This window comes from Lissotriton helveticus, chromosome 7, assembly GCF_964261635.1.
Source record: "Lissotriton helveticus chromosome 7, aLisHel1.1, whole genome shotgun sequence".
Taxonomy (NCBI): domain Eukaryota; kingdom Metazoa; phylum Chordata; class Amphibia; order Caudata; family Salamandridae; genus Lissotriton; species Lissotriton helveticus.
In genome coordinates this window covers 1,929,097,838-1,929,113,605 of record NC_136068.1, presented here as the reverse complement: position 1 = coordinate 1,929,113,605, position 15,768 = coordinate 1,929,097,838, and the positions used below count along the sequence as shown (strand labels likewise).

Here is a 15,768-nt window from a genome sequence, read left to right as displayed (position 1 = left end):
TTGTGTGGTGGTCTGACCAGTCGCAAGGAGCAATCGAGGTTAGCCTGACTGCCTTTTGCTTTGAGATAGTCCAATCGAGTGTAGAGCCTTTCATGTGAGTTGGCAGGTTGCAGGCATGAGTAAGTGTTTGGTCAGCTAGGAAATCTTTAATGATGTTGACCTGATTGTCATTAAGGTCGTTTTAATGAAGGTTAAAGTCCCTAAGGACTATATCATTGGTGTGGGGGATACATTTGCAGTGATGATTTCCATGAGTTGGTAGATGAACGGGTCATTCTTACATGGATGGTGGTAGAAGGTGTGCAGTTTGCACAACTGGTTAGTCGTTGCTTATGGAAAGTGCAAGGTATTTGCATGAGTCAAGAGGATCAGAGTGAAGTTGGGTAACGGTGAGGTCGGAGCGGTGAATGCAAGCGATACAACCCCATTTTGTATTTGTCTAGCCTTACGATGTTGCAGTTTGGAGGAACCAATAAATCAATGCAGGGTGATGATGGTTCGTTGATCCATGATTCAGTTACGATCGCCACATCTACTGCTTGATTTAAGATGAGTTTGGCGATGTTTTTTTTTTTTTTTTTTTTTTTTTTTTGAAAACCTTTATTGTACAGAAAGAGCTCACAAATACCGGCCTACAACCCACCGGGCTGGCCACCACAGAGCCGAGTGTCAGGAGCAATGCACAGAGTATCACAGTATACAAAGGCAAAGAAACAGGAGAAATAACAAGCATCTCAGAGCAAGCACAGGAGATAAGAAGTAGAAAGGTAGTTTTCGTATTTTTTAAAGGACGGGTTAGGGAGTACAGGAATATGGCGGGCCGAGAGACAAACCAAAGGGGTGGGGCCGCGGCGGGCAGCAATACAATGATCGTAAAAAACACAGGAGAAACAAATACGAAATAGGCATACCAATAAGCACCGGTCAAAACAAGAGACATGAGGAAAGGCCACCGCACACATCGTCCAATGCCCGCCCACCGCAGCTACCACCTGTCCCACCGAACAGCACAGAAAAGGACCCAAATACAAAAACAATACGAAACGGACCCCCAATAAAAGAAAGGAACCCCGCATAAGGGGGGGGGGGGGAAAGGAAGGGGGAAGAAGGAAAGGAAGGGACTCCTATCCAAACACCCGCCCCCGGGCGACGAAACAGGAAAACAATCACCCGGTACCAAATAGACATTAAAAATACAGAAATCACACCCAGCAAATCAGAATCATCGTGATACCGGAAAAATACCCCAGAAAGACACCCGGGGGACAGACGACGAGACAGAGCCCCGAAAGAAGGGATACACAAGGGCCATAGAACCAAAAAGGGAGAAGAAAAGAGGAAAAAGATCCCCCAAAAACAGCAACAGACCCCCCCACCCACCCCACAAGCCCACCCTACACCCCTGCAGAAGGCTACGGCCAACCCCCCAGCAGCGTGCCTGTCGCCCTAAATAGAACCCGAAATATAGGAGAAAGAAACAAGGTAGAAACAAAGGCAAAAAAGAAGGACCAGGGAAAGGAAGGAACATCACACACGGGAGAGGGCAAAAAACAGTATTATCTGCAACCATCCCACCACCTGTGAAAAGGGGAGAGAGGCAGAGCCCACGGGAAGTTAAACGATATCAGGATAAGTTTCAGGAGTCCCACGAAGTTACGCAACATCACAACAGCACATGTCGGTCATAGATCAAAAAACAAGACTACCGCATATAATAAGTCATTTCAGCCCTGTCCGCTTTTGTCCAAGGTTGTAATCATCCAAACAAACAAAGTCCAAACGACGAGGGACACAGGGTTCAGGAGTAAATCCAGCGGCAGTCCTGAGGAGAAACGTGAAAGAAAGTACGGAGGATACAAAAAAGTTACAGCACAACCTTCGCACCGCAGGCACAGTTCTATGGACAAGTCCAACGAGGCAAGCCCAGCTGGGTCGGCACAGGCGCCCCGGCCGGGGAGCCGACGCGATGAGAAACAGAAAGGATCATCGAGGCCTGGACAGGATGCAAACGGACCGCAGACCAGCGGCCGAGGCAACAAAGCAGGACGACGAAGGGCGTCGGAGAGTTTCCAATCCAAGGATGCGGTCTCCGCCGGAGGCACAGAGACCAGGAGCACACCAGCCGTACCCTGCAACAAGGAAGCAAAATCCAACGATGGGGGCCCGCATAAATCGAAAAGTGGGTCCGCCTCCACAGGGGAAACAGGCGCAGCCACGGAAGTCCGCCAGGAGTATAGTGCATCCAGGACAACTTGAAGTGCAGGAAACCCTTCACAAGATCCGACATCCGGGCCGTGTGGCGGGCCCCCAGTGCTCGCCCAGGCCCGGCAGAGACTCCCAGGGTCGGCCGCCATCTTAGGAGCCCAGCAAGCCCTCGGTCGTCGGGGGCCCCGGCTGGAGCAACGCCAAAGCAAAAGGAGGTCAGCCGAACTGCGGCGGGGCGCCCCAAGGCAGGAAGGAGACCCACCAGAAGAAGGATGTTCGGCGGCCCCCTCGTGCCGCCGGCCCCGTTCTCCGAGCCCGGGCGGAAAATCCAAAATGGCCGGGCCGGGGAACAAAGGGGGGACCAAGCCGGACAAATGAGGAGGCTCTCCCGCAGGAGGCAGCGACCGCACCCCGAGGCCCAGGTCAGTCGGGTCCGCCAACGGGCACAGCCGGCCTATTCGCACATCAGCCTCCGCAACCAGATCCACAGCGCCAGCAAGGGCCGACCATCGCGCTCCGTCACGTCCCGTCGCTGCAAGGAGGTCCAGGCCAGTCCGCCCCGAAGGCTCCGAGCGGGACCACCGCACAGGATCGACAGCAGCCAGGATCACCGGAGCAACGGGTAAGTGTCCGCAAAGTGCCCGCAGTACCGAAACACCGCAAGGAGGGCTTCCCGGGGCAGGAGAAATACAGGATAATCGAAGAAAACAGGTGGTTGAACGGAGCCGAGCTAAAACGCGGCCATCTCGGTCGCGAGTTAGGCTCCTCCCCCGAGTTTGGCGATGTTGGAGGCATGCTTCACTGCTGATCGGCAATTCGGTAGAAGACCAGAGAGCGGTGTCGCAGAGTTCCCAGGGGTTGTGTTGGGAGTTGAGGTGGATAGGGGTACTCTATTTAAGTTGTTGCTGTTTACCCTTCTGTTTCAGAGTTTGAAAGTTCTATTTGCATTGCTTGTGATCGCATGGATTTTGTTTTAGTCTTTCTTGTCGTGGTGACTGGAAGAGGCAAGTGTTGACTCGTAGGATAATAGAAGTGCTAGAGTTTCATCCTCCGATAAATAGTTGAATTGTTTGCGAGGGCGATATTGTGTATTTGCCAGCGACAAGGGTTGACGGTTTGGCTTGCTTTAAAGGTTGAGTACTGATTTTTTAATGTGTTTGATTCTAGAGAGAGAGTAATCGTTGAGGTTTAAGATTCGCTCCATTTCGAGACTAGCGTTATGGATGCTTTGAGATATGCTGACTGTTTGGTGGTTCAGAGTTTCTTGGTCCATTAGTGTAGACTGTGATAGAGGCGATGGATCCCGGGAATCGGGCTTGGTTTGCTATTACACTCCGTGATCCTTGCGGCAGGGCTGGATTCCGATCTCCCTGTGGTTGCTATTCTGTACGGAGTGGTGAGCACAGATGTTAATCTACAAATAGATTAATAAACAAATGGTGGGTCTTACAAGCCGCACGACAATTGTGCTTCACAGCTTAGGGTTAAAACAATAAGGAGAAGAAGCCTGGTCCTGGGCATCAAGCCTGCTGTAATTTTATGTGACTTAAGCCTTCGTAGTGCCAATAAAGAATCCCTCATTGACAAAACCACTGTGTCTGGTTTCAGTGTCCCAAAGTATGTAAACACAGGCTTTCAAAAATGCTCTTTAGAATGTTAAATGCCAGACAAATTGGCTTTGCCAGTGCTTGGGGCAAGGTAGATAAGAAGGATTGCTATCTTTAAAAAATGTATATAAAAGCAAACATTTGAAAGCAACAAAGTGATGATTCATCATGCTTTTTAGTTGTAAAATACTTCTTCATGAGTTTCCGTTGAAGCCTTTGCAAGAGAACAGAAAGATACATCAAACAGCCAATAGCATGCGTTGCGAGAAGGACATAAACACACTCCGTGTAGTTTTTAATTAATTGATAACAATACTACATGCAGACAACTTTGCTGATCTGACCTAAAATAAGGTAGATCCAAAAAATGTATGACGTTACATCGCATACATTCACTACACATGGCTTTACAATGTGGTTGTTACCACGACAGCATCGTTACCACGCGTGCCATTAAATCGCAAGTCGTTTCAACGACTTGCTGTAGGGAGCACCCTGGACTTAGGAATAGTATTAATTACTATTCCTCCTCCAGTTTGTGCAACACCAGGGAAGGTGTTAGATTTTAAAGCCAACACATTCCCTGGTGTTCCACACTCCCTATAGTAAGTCATTGATATGACTTGCGATTTAATGGCACGTGTGTAACAACGCGGTCGTTGCAACAACTGCATTGTAAAGTTACTGCGTTGTGTTTGCACTGTTTCCCAGATTCAAATATAAGTGAAGCTCCAATGCAAGCTGCTGTTAAGATGGGTGCTGAAAAGGTGCCAGTCCTTTTATCTCTATGCACTTCTTTTACCTGCAGATTCGAGGCAGTGAATCCGAGGCAGACGGCCCATTGTTGGGGGAAATTATTTTGTGAGCTGCTCTGCATACCTACTATCAAATGCTCTGTTTTCTTGATATTTTTTTCCTCCAAAAGGAGTTGATGAATTTGTGATGTCGATTGTTTTTTCAGGCGCCAGTTTCATTCAGTGATGTTGCTGCCTGTTTCTCAGACGAGGAGTGGAAGCTTTTACAAGGATGGCAGAAAGAACTTTACAAGAGTGTGATGAAGGAACTTCACCAAGCGGTGACATCTCTGGGTAAAGTTGCACCGTTTTGGATTTGCAATCAGGGGGCTCTCTTGATTCCTGTAGGAGAGCAATAGAAAGTCATTTTTACCACTTGATGTGGCTTGAAAATGTGTAGTTTGTCTTTGTGATTTTCAATTTTTTTTTTTATCCAAACATATTTTATAAACCTGTTAAAAGGTACATCTTCTTCCAGATTTTAAGTCTGGTTTGACACTGCTTTAGACAGCAATTTTGCATTTTACAGTCCTCTACATTTCGTTAACATCATTAAACTCCGCAAACAGAATTTTTGCAAACCTTGTTACTTGCATTCTCTGCAAGCAGGTGAAATTCAAAGTTGAACCTCCACCCTGCCACAATGACATACACATGCTAGTGATACACACATGAGAATGTAAATCACTCAAAATCCAAACCCAGGTTCATGTATTTATAGTATTTCAATTGCGCTGATCTAGCTAAGGGTGTAAGAGTACTTTACGAGTAATGAATTCAAGGATCACATAGAATCAAGACAAGAGAGTGTCAGGATGGGAGAAAATGATCAGAGAGATGGTCTGAAGAGGTGCACATTCACTTCTTTACAAAAGAAGGCCAGAAGAATGAGTTTTGTAATTTCTTCTCACTTTAAAAAGTGGACACTGCAATTTCTAAGCTCTGCAATGTTATCCTATGGAAGGAACAACAAGTTCTGCAAACGAGAATAGTACAGCGACTTACAAGACTAATCTCCAGGAGTTAAGGTGAGTGGTGGGCGAGGTCCAAGGCAGCACAAGCAGTACGAGACCGGCCGGGTGCAAATTAGCGTCGGGAGCCCAATGTATTTCAATAGCAATCAGTCACTGCGGAAAGAAGCTGTGTGCTCTGGCCAGGAGACCAGTCGGGCTGAACCAGCAAAGTGGGCTCAGACCTTGCAATGTTCGGGGGCACCTTTGTGCCTCTTCTCCAAGGCCTAGGGGCGATGGGTGCACAGATGCCCTTAGGTGTCGGGTTTCTCCTTACCGGGGCAGTCACGGTTGACAGGGCATGAGTGCAGAGGCTGCAGCCACGTCGGGGAGTCCAGGAGGGGTGAAACCACAATGGATTTGTGCTCTGGAGGGCTGGGGGAACTTGTTGACACCGATGGCCCACTTCAACTTAAGCCGGAGGCGACGGGTGCAGTGGTGACTTCAGATGTCAGGTTTTGGCGGTTCTGGAGGCCTCAGTCTTCTCTTCTGGCATTTCGTCAGAAATCTCCTGTTCAAGGGAGGCCTTGAATCTTTTTAGAAGTCAGGCAGTCCTCCCAGGTTTCTGGTGTCAACAGCGGCTGGACGAGTCGGATTTGGCTCAGTTTTCGGCGAGGGATGTAGACAGACCAGCAGGGTTGGTGAGAGGTAACCTGCTTATTCTTTCCTCTCTACTTGTGCAGCTCTTCGGTGTCTTCTCTCTTCTTAGGTCATCAGTGTGAGAAGTTGGCCTGGTATATGCTGCTCACTAGTTCTAGTGATCACCTTGTACCATGCCAAGCAACCCTTATGATGATTGGTCGTAAGTCAACCTTATAGACCAGCTATCCTAGTAGCGTGGACAAAGCAGTCTTAGGCTAAACTCTGTAAAGGCATGTGAAGCAAGCTGTTTTACCATACACAATCCCCTTGAATACCAAATGAAAGGACACCACACAGATATATATTGAAAATATATATAGATTTATTTCTACAAATATCCCCTATACTCTTTATGAGCACAGAAGCAAATGCGTTAAAACAAAACAGGGTTTAAATACACAAAAGTTGCACAATATGGATAGGCCCTGGTGGCCCCTAAAACCATATACTAAAATAGTGGTATAAGAACCACGTATCTAAAAGGAAGAAGGCCTAGGGCCTGGGGAATCACTGGGACTACGAGGAGCTAACAATAGTTAGTGACCAGGAGGCCCACGGGATGCGTGTGCAGTGCTTGAAGTTACACGCGGGCGCCCATAGACTTTCAAAGGGTGCGTAAAAAGTACAAAGTTACTGCAAAGGATACCTTCCGGATGGACCAGAACCTCACAACTTAAAACCTAGACACTAGAGATGTTTCTCTCAACAGGAGCACCGGAGTGCCAGCGTTACCTCACCCACAGGAAGCGGGTGCATAGGGTTCAAAGTGCGTCGGGTTTCGTCGTGTGGTTCAATGGAGCCTGAAGATGAAGATGCTGCAGGCGGCCAGTCGAGAAGAGTTCCGGTGGATCCAAGGGTGGATCTGAAGATGTGAAGACCTGAAAGCAGAGGGACAATGTTCAAAGTCACTAGCCAGTGACTACCGTGGAACCAGGAGGGAACCAGGCGATGTCGGGTGCCAACAGATGAAGAAGGGAAGCTTGTCTCTGCAGTCACGTGGACACGAAGAGGTCAGCGACGTCCATTAGTCGATCACGAGCTGTCCCACGCAGGCTCTTGTTGATGGCGGTGTCGGCAACTTGATTGAAGCAAACAGGCCTTGGCAAAAGCAAGTCACGCAGGAAGTGAAGAAAGCTTGTTGCTCTGACCAGCAAGGTCAGAGGGGCTGCTCCTTTTTACAGGAGCGAGGGCCAGTCTGGAGCAACCAGACCAGCGGTGTTGATTGTAGATTTCGTCGCCAAGATGGCCACTAGCCAACGGGCCAGTAACCGGGATGACGCGTCGAGTGGCAAAATGCAAAAGGGCCCCACGCAGATCGTGGAGATGCTGGGGGGCTGATCTTCGGTGCAGATGCTGCTCGGTGGTGGGGCTTCTCAAACCCCAAAGCACAGCGTTGAGGGTACCTCGGGTGCTGCGCAGTCAGCTTCTCGGGGGTCTTTCAAGATGGCCGGTCCCACGTCTCTCGATGCCTCCACGGGTCTTTTCTTTTCAGGGACTGTGGATCGGGCTGTGAGATGTCTGGGAATCCAGGTCTTGTCGGGCTCTGGGCTCGGGCTCCGGCGGGAGGCGGCGGCGGCAAAGCAGATGTCGAGTTGGTGGATGGTGCCTGCGTTAACAGGGTGGTCACTCCTTGGCCACAAGGGAGATTCTCTTCAGTCTTCTGTGCAGCAGAATGTCGAAGTCCAGTTATCTTCTTAGTTGCAAGTCGAGTTCAGGATGATCTGAAGTCTTAGGACACAGCTCCTACTCTTAAACCAAATCTAGGGGCCGGATTACCTGCTAGGTCCCTCCTCTGGGTGGGACCAGGAAGGGGGGTGGTTACACCCCCTTTCCTTTGTCCAGTTTCGCGCCAGGACTGGGGCTGGAGAGCCCCAGGACCGGTTTGAACTGGCATATGCACAGTGACCCCTTGTGTGCCCCAGGCATGTCTCATTCTATTCAGCCCTCCCAAACCCACTACACAAAATCCTGTCTGGAGTGGTGCAAGCACCTCCCCTGACAGGAAACCCTTTGTACAAGCCTCCCAAGCTGGAAGGACTCCCAGCAGCAGGAGGTCAGACTAGTGTCTGTGATGGCAGCATCCATTTTGTGATGCTGAGGCTCATGTTTAACTTTACCCGGGTTTCAGGTTAGGTACATGTCTTGTCCCTTTAGAAGGGTGGAATGCTACCCCCGTCGCCAGAATTGGTGAGGGGGTAGTATTCCAGTTCGTATGACACCTTACTCGACATGTTTTGATAAAGCCAAACCAAAGATAGCATTTAACCGCGAGGTTCATAATGCTCTTAAGAGTATATGGTATGGCAATACCATGAAACAGCTGAAGGACATTGTTCCGAAAGCTGCAGACAGGCTCAGCTCATGCTAGAGCACCATCTCACATGAAACCAAGCACTCTGCCTCCAGGATTGTCGAGGCCTTCCATAGGAGTGACTCATAGGTTAACATGTGTCCATATAGGGTAGATATAGATATACTATATCTAAGTAAGAGGTGATTACACCAACTTACCCCAGCTGAGTGATCAGCCAGTTGTGTCAAATAGCTAGGCCAGGCCAGGGGTGGCACAATAGATGCTGCAGCCCCTGTTAGGCCTTGGATACACCTATGCCCTGGGTACCTGGGTACACTGTTACAGGGGCCAATAAGGTGAACCAGTTCCAATTGGTAATGCACCTAGAGTGCATTGGCAATAATGTAGAGAGAGAACAGCAGGCTGGGGGTCTGATCAGCAGGCCCACAGCCTCAGTAAGTCGAAAACCAGTGAAGCAAAAAGCAAAAATTTGGGGTGACCATAGGATAGCAGACCCTACTCTCCTACAATCAGGATCTGCTTCTCTGGTTCCAGGGACTCCCCTCAATACTGCATTTAGGGTCTTAGAGGAGTGTAGGTCTACTGACCCTCGGGGTCACTAAGCTCCCTGTATGACCACTTTCGGTGGGAAGTGGGCATAACCCTCTCCCAGAATTGCTAAGTATGCAATCACATGCCTACTGGACTAGCTAATTGTCCCGCTTGCCCAGGTGGCCCTGGACAAAGGGGTCTTCTTCCTCTCCTGTGAGGGGAGTCAGATTCAAATTTCAAAGGCGGCAGCCCTTCGTGGCTTGCCGCCCAAGGAAGGTTAACCGGCAGGTCGTCCTGTGGGAGGAGGTGTGACACCCTTCTCCCGGACAGGCTTTAGTTCTGTGTCTGCTGAGAGCAGAGGCTCTCGCCCTAGGATGACCGAACAGTGTCTCGGGTGGCAGGCTGGCAGGAACCAGTCCGCAAGGACACCAGAGGCTGGTAGGTTTTCAGGGGGCACCTCTAAGGTGCCCTCTGGGTGCAAGCATTGGTAAACCCAACACTCGCATCAGTGTGACTCTTATCACTATGAGATGTTTGATAGCAAACACCCCTATTTTCAGTGAATTCATCATGTAGATGAGGAACTCGTTCTCACCGGTGTCCAGCACATGTCTTAAAATGGCTTCCCTGGTCACTTGCACTGGCAGTAATAGGACTGACCAGCTTAGGGGCATATTTGCTCATGCAGGTGTTCCCTCACATGAAGTACTAGGCACCCTGCCTTAGGGCTTGACCTACAAATATGACATGCAGTGTCTGTGGGCCTGGCACACAGGGATATGTGACATGTCGTGTTTTCACTTTTGTCTGCACCAAGACACGCAGCCTGCGATGGCAGCCTTGCATGTGCGTGGTGAGCGGTCCCTTAGGGTGGTACAATTTGTGCTGCTGCCCTTAGTACTTCAGGCCCTAGGTACCAGGGGTACTGTTTACTAGGGAGTTAAAGAGGGTGCTAAAGTTATTGCCAATTGTGGGAAACAATTTAATTTCTTTTAGGGAAAGATCACTGGCACTGGGGACCTCGTTAGCAGGAACATAGTACACATAAGTCAAAGTTGCATCAAATACCAGGCAACAATTGTGTGTGAGTGTGTGTGTGGAGGGGGGGGGTACTGCAGGAAAATCCCAGCTTCCTAAAAAAAGGGATCAAGAGAGAAGCTTCAGATGCAAGGGTTCAGCCAGGCAGAATAGGCACAGATAGCGGGATGACACAGCCTGTACTCACACAGTCTCATTACAAAAGAAAGCAGGTAACCTGGTTTGTTCTGGCAGAAGGCAAAAACGGAAGTACATCCTTAGTACAGGTCTAAGAAGTCTGCACCGAACCTTCTCGGCTCAGCCTAAAGAGACTGGCACCAAAACTCAGTTTCGCAACCCATCCTCAAAAGCCAAAAAATCTCTCAATTTATTTGTGCTCCTACAACTCACAGCAAGACTCCAAAGATATTCAAGGAACAGGAGACTTCTGAGTGTTTCAGTTTCAGTCTTTTATACCAACTTATGACACATCTGGGTACTGTTGTGAGGTCCGAGAGGAGGCTGCCAGTAAAAGACTTCAAAATATCAACCTTTGTGCAAAATGAACTGAATTTTAAAACCGTGACATAACACATAACATACGCATTTGTAAAGCACATTGTAGGAAGCTGGCTCTGTATATGGTATGCCACTAGGTGGACCGTACATATAGTCCAGGGGTTGCCCAAAAGTGTACAGGGCGCAATACCCAAACCCAAAGTGCTCTATTAGTGGTAGTGTTGGCGAGCAGCCTTAGGCCTAACACAGATGAGTGTAAGACATTTATTGCACACATTGACCAATACTTCACTGACACTCAACTCAAAAAGGAGATCCACACCAATTTAATAAAAATAAGCTTTGTTTGAGATTCATTTTAAGACCGAGATCTTCGCACTAAGGTAAGTAACTTTTGCATGAAAAAATACTTAAGACTTTCAAAAGTCGATAGTGCAATTTTCAAAGAGTTCAATGTTATTCTACGGAAAAAAACAATAATGTGGTTTTACGGGTGAGACTTCGGGTCCAAAGGTCAGCAAGGGGCAGGTGAGTACTATGTTCAAGGCATGTGGGCTGCTGAATTCATATCTGTGCATAGATCGCTGCCTAGTGTTGGGTCCGGATGATTGCACATTGTTGTCCTGGAAGAGTCTTCGAAGTATCACGAGATAGGTGGCTCCTCCCTCGGACTACAGTGCGCATGGGCATCCTCTCCATCCTCAAATTGTTTTTCTCCACCATTGGGTTCGGATGTACTTTCCTACTCTCCAAGTTCGGAATCAAGAAAAACTTTTCAAAAGGCCTTCGGATCCGTCGGTATTGTTCAGCGCTCGGTACCGATGAACTTTTTACAAGTTTGTTGCACTCCGGTCGTCGAATCGGGCCGTGAGGCCTTCTCGACACCACGTGGACCGACCGTCGATGGAACGAAGTCCATTCAAGTACTGCCCGCAGTGCAACTCAAAGTTCCCGCACACAGACAAGCATCCAGTGTGCAACAAATGCCTATCTCCAGATCACAATGAAGATAGTTGCCTAGCCTGTGCCCAGTTCCGATCGAAAAAGACTATCCGGAATCGTCGGGCGGCGAGGCAAGAAATGCAACGGTCGGCCCCAGAGCTCGAGAACATCTTCGATGATGAGAAAGATCTAGCGAGCGCCGAAGACTCTGATCAAGACGAAAGACAATACTCGGAGCCCGACTCCGAATATTACCCCGAAGAGGGAGAACTAATCGTCGATCTCGAGGAATATGATCAGGACATCGTTGCAGTTGAAGACGACTCCGATGACGACGAGGGGCGAACCGTGAGTACACCGCCCCATATAGACACTACACCTCTATCAGAGACTCAGGTCAAGGCATCGCCAGCAGGCCTTAGCCGAGATCAACAACCTCGTTCTACAGCCCCGCCATACAGCCCGGCTAAGAACACACACAAAGAGTCCTCTGAGACACGACATTGGTTCCATCGAAACCGAAACTCGTCGATAATACAGTCTTCGGACCGAATTACGTCGACCCGAAGGTGACTAAGCCGAAGGGCGTCGACCCGAAGGCCACAGTACCAATACAACCTTCGAAGCCAAAGACCATCGAGTCGACATCAAAGAACAAAGCTGTCGAGTCGAGCTCGAAGTCGAAAGCCGTGGAGTCAACCTCGAAGCCAAAACACGTCGAATCGACACAAAAACAAAAGCACGTCGAATCGACCCCCAAGAAGCACGTCGAATCGAGCAAAGCAGCCTCAGGTATCGACAAGGGGAAAAAACCAGTCGACGAAAGCACAAGGCCTGCGCCCAAAACTACAGTCGAACCGAAAGCAAAACCGAAAGTGGACCAAAGTAAATCGGTCGAGCCGAAGCCCATCGACCCGAAAAAGGGCATCGAGCCAAAACCGCAGGCTCCTAAAACACCTAAAAACACTGTCGAACCGACAAAACCGCTTGGTCCAAAAAGGTGGTGAAGCCAGCCAAAGACGTTCAACCGATTCATCTAAAGTATCTACATCAAACATACCACACACCGTCACGCCTTCATAGATTGGGGTTACGAGAGGATGCCGGGTGTAAACGCTGTGGGGGACAGGACGCAGACTTTGTACACCTGGCATGGTTATGTCCAAAAATACAGGAATTCTTGGGGAAAGTTGTTACGGTACTTCAGAAAATGGTAGGGGTGGATGTCGACTGCTCTATAAAGGTATGCATACTGGGTCTTCTGCCCGCGATCAAGGGGGGAGGCGTAAGTTCTGTGCTGTGTCACTGCTTCTGGCCAAAAGTCAAATGTCACTATGTTGGGGAAGTACGAGGTTTCCAAACGTGAGACACTGGCTACAGGACTTGGCATATTGTAAAACTAAACTGCAGACGTACGAGGAGGAATTACCGGTCAGATCTCGACCAAAAGACTATTGGATTTATTTAACATCTTATTTGCAAGACAATGATGTCACCGACACACTGTAAATTTGCATATGCCAAGTGTTACGATGTGGGAGCAAAAATATCCTGACGTGGGTACTAGGGTACAATGCTTATACAAGATGGGACGATGAATGCAGAAATGTACTGGTGTATGCTGTATTTCCATTTGCGAATGGTTGTACTTTATTTGTTTTTTGAAACCTAATAAAAAGAATTAAAAAAAAAAAGACGTTCAACCGACAAAACCTGTCGAAAGACATCAAAAACCGATCCAACCACAAAAAGCGGTAGAACCCAAAAAAGGCGTTGACCCGAAAAAAGACAAACCAAAGGCTACAGCACCAAAACCAAAACCTGTGGAAGGAGAGCTTATTCATCCAGATCCCTCCACAGAAGACCAGTCAAAACTGTATATTGACCCACAGACTGGTAAAGTGACTGTTTATACAAAAAAGAAAAGACCTCTGCCAACCGAAGACTTTTCTAGAATTCCCCTATAGAAGAAGAGAGACTGTGCTACCTCTCCTATATTCTTTGAACCTATCAATCCTGCTATGCCTACTACTCCATATGCCCCAACCTCACCTGCACGCTCTGACTACAACCCAGATGAATATCAAGACGCAGATGTAGGGTTTGGTTATCCACAAAACCCAAATACAGAGCCAGACACACAGCCATGGGGTGGAGGAGGGGAACCAAACACTGAAGGGATTCTGCCCATTACAGACCCTGCAGTATACCCTACTAAACCATCACCCACAGAGGATACGGTAGCATTTAATTCCCTACTAGATAGAGCAGCAACCTACCACAATGTATATATGCACTCTGATGCTGTTGAAGAAGACTTCCTCTTTGATACATTAACAACATCTGAGAGGCACGTAAAAACACTCCCAATGTTGAAAGGTGTATTAGAACATGCAAGTGACATTTTTAAGGACACTGCTAGAGCCTGGGTCATAAACCCTAGAATTGAGAAAAAATACAGAGCTGCACCTATAGATCCTACATACATCAGGGGGCAGCTACCCCTAGATTTCCTAGTGGTGTCCAACGCACGAAAACGTGCAAATTCTCAGACTACTGGAGAGGCCGCTCCTCCAGACAAGGAGTCAAAAATCTTTGAGGCTTCAGGCAAAAGAGTAGCGGCTCAGGCAGCAAACTCCTGGAGAAGAGCCAATACACAGGCCTTGTTGGCCAGATATGACAGGGCGCACTATGACAGTTTAGAAGAAATTCTCCAACACTTACCTGATCCTTACAAACAGCAGGCAGATGAACTTATACAGGAGGGGAAGCCCATCACCAATGCCTCAATTAAATGTGCCCTAGACGCGCCAGATCCATCAATACAAGCGTGCTGCTAAGGCGCCATGCATGGCTTCGCATATCAGGCTTTAAGAATGAAGTCCAATCTACAATTCTTAATCAGCCAATCAACCCAGACTTTTTATTTGGTCCAGCAGTTGACTCAATTCTGGACAAAATGAAAAAGGATGCAGAAACTGCGAAGTCTATGGGAGCTCTCCAGTCCCAACAACACCGAGGCTCCTTTCATCGCTCCAATTATAGAGGAGGAGCGCGAAGTAATACATCACAGCAATCCTCCACCTACAAGAGTAACACACAATCCACATACAACAAAAACACCAACAGGGATGGATACAGAGGAAATAATACCAAGGGAAGAGGTCGTGGAGGCAATGCAAATAGATCCTCCACTAACACCAAGCAGTGACTTCTTGGAACTACCCCCAGACCACATAACACCAGTCGGGGACAGAATACAACAATTTCTGCCAGTCTGGTTAAATATCACCACAGACAAGTGGGTCAGGCAAATTATCCAACATGGCTATTGCCTCGAACTCACCTCACCACCACCCAACATACCACCCGTGCACCGTCCTATGTCACAGGAACATATAACGCCACTACAGCAAGAGGTCATCAGTATGCTGCAAAAGGGGGCCATAGAACCAGTCCCACTCCAACATCAAGGAACAGGAGTATACTCCCTATACTTCCTTATTCCAAAGAAGGACGGTTCTCTCAGACCAATATTGGACCTCAGGCCCCTCAACCTGTACATTTTGTCGGAGCATTTTCACATGCTCACTCTTCAGCAAGTCTTACCATTGCTTCGCCAGGGAGACTTCCTAGCAACTCTAGACCTCAAGGACGCATACTTTCATATACCAATACACCCTGCTCACAGAAAGTATCTTAGGTTCACCATTCAATGACAGCACTATCAGTTCAAAGTCCTACCATTTGGTGTCACGACAGCTCCAAGAGTGTTCACCAAATGCCTAGCTACAGTGGCGGCACATCTCAGGAGACAACACATCCATGTGTACCCATATCTGGACGATTGGCTAATACACGCACCATCAGCCCAGCAATGTGCCAACCACATGTCAAAGACTATACATCTCCTGCACAGTCTAGGCTTCTCGCTAAACTACCCAAAGTCACACCTACACCCCTCCCACGTCCAACAGTACCTGGGAGTGACAGTAGATACACTGACAGCAAAGGCATATCCAAACGCAGCACGGACCAAGGGAATGCAAACATTGATCCAAAGGTTCAGACCTCAACACTCATTGCCAGCTCGAGTGTTTATGCAACTAATAGGCATGATGGCCTCGTGCATATTCATAGTCCCTCATGCCAGGCTACATATGCGTCCGCTCCAAGAATGCCTAGCA

The 15,768-nt window shown here is 48.4% G+C and overlaps 1 protein-coding gene across 1 annotated transcript in view; it reads left to right on the top strand.

Moving 5' to 3' along the window:
• Positions 1–15,768, top strand: part of LOC144767887 (uncharacterized) — an 82,357-nt gene that overhangs the window by 11,333 nt on the left and 55,256 nt on the right. The window contains exon 2 of the mRNA XM_078651238.1: positions 4,774–4,900. Coding sequence (XP_078507364.1) covers positions 4,774–4,900 — 127 coding nt within the window. The remainder of the gene's footprint in view (positions 1–4,773; positions 4,901–15,768) is intronic.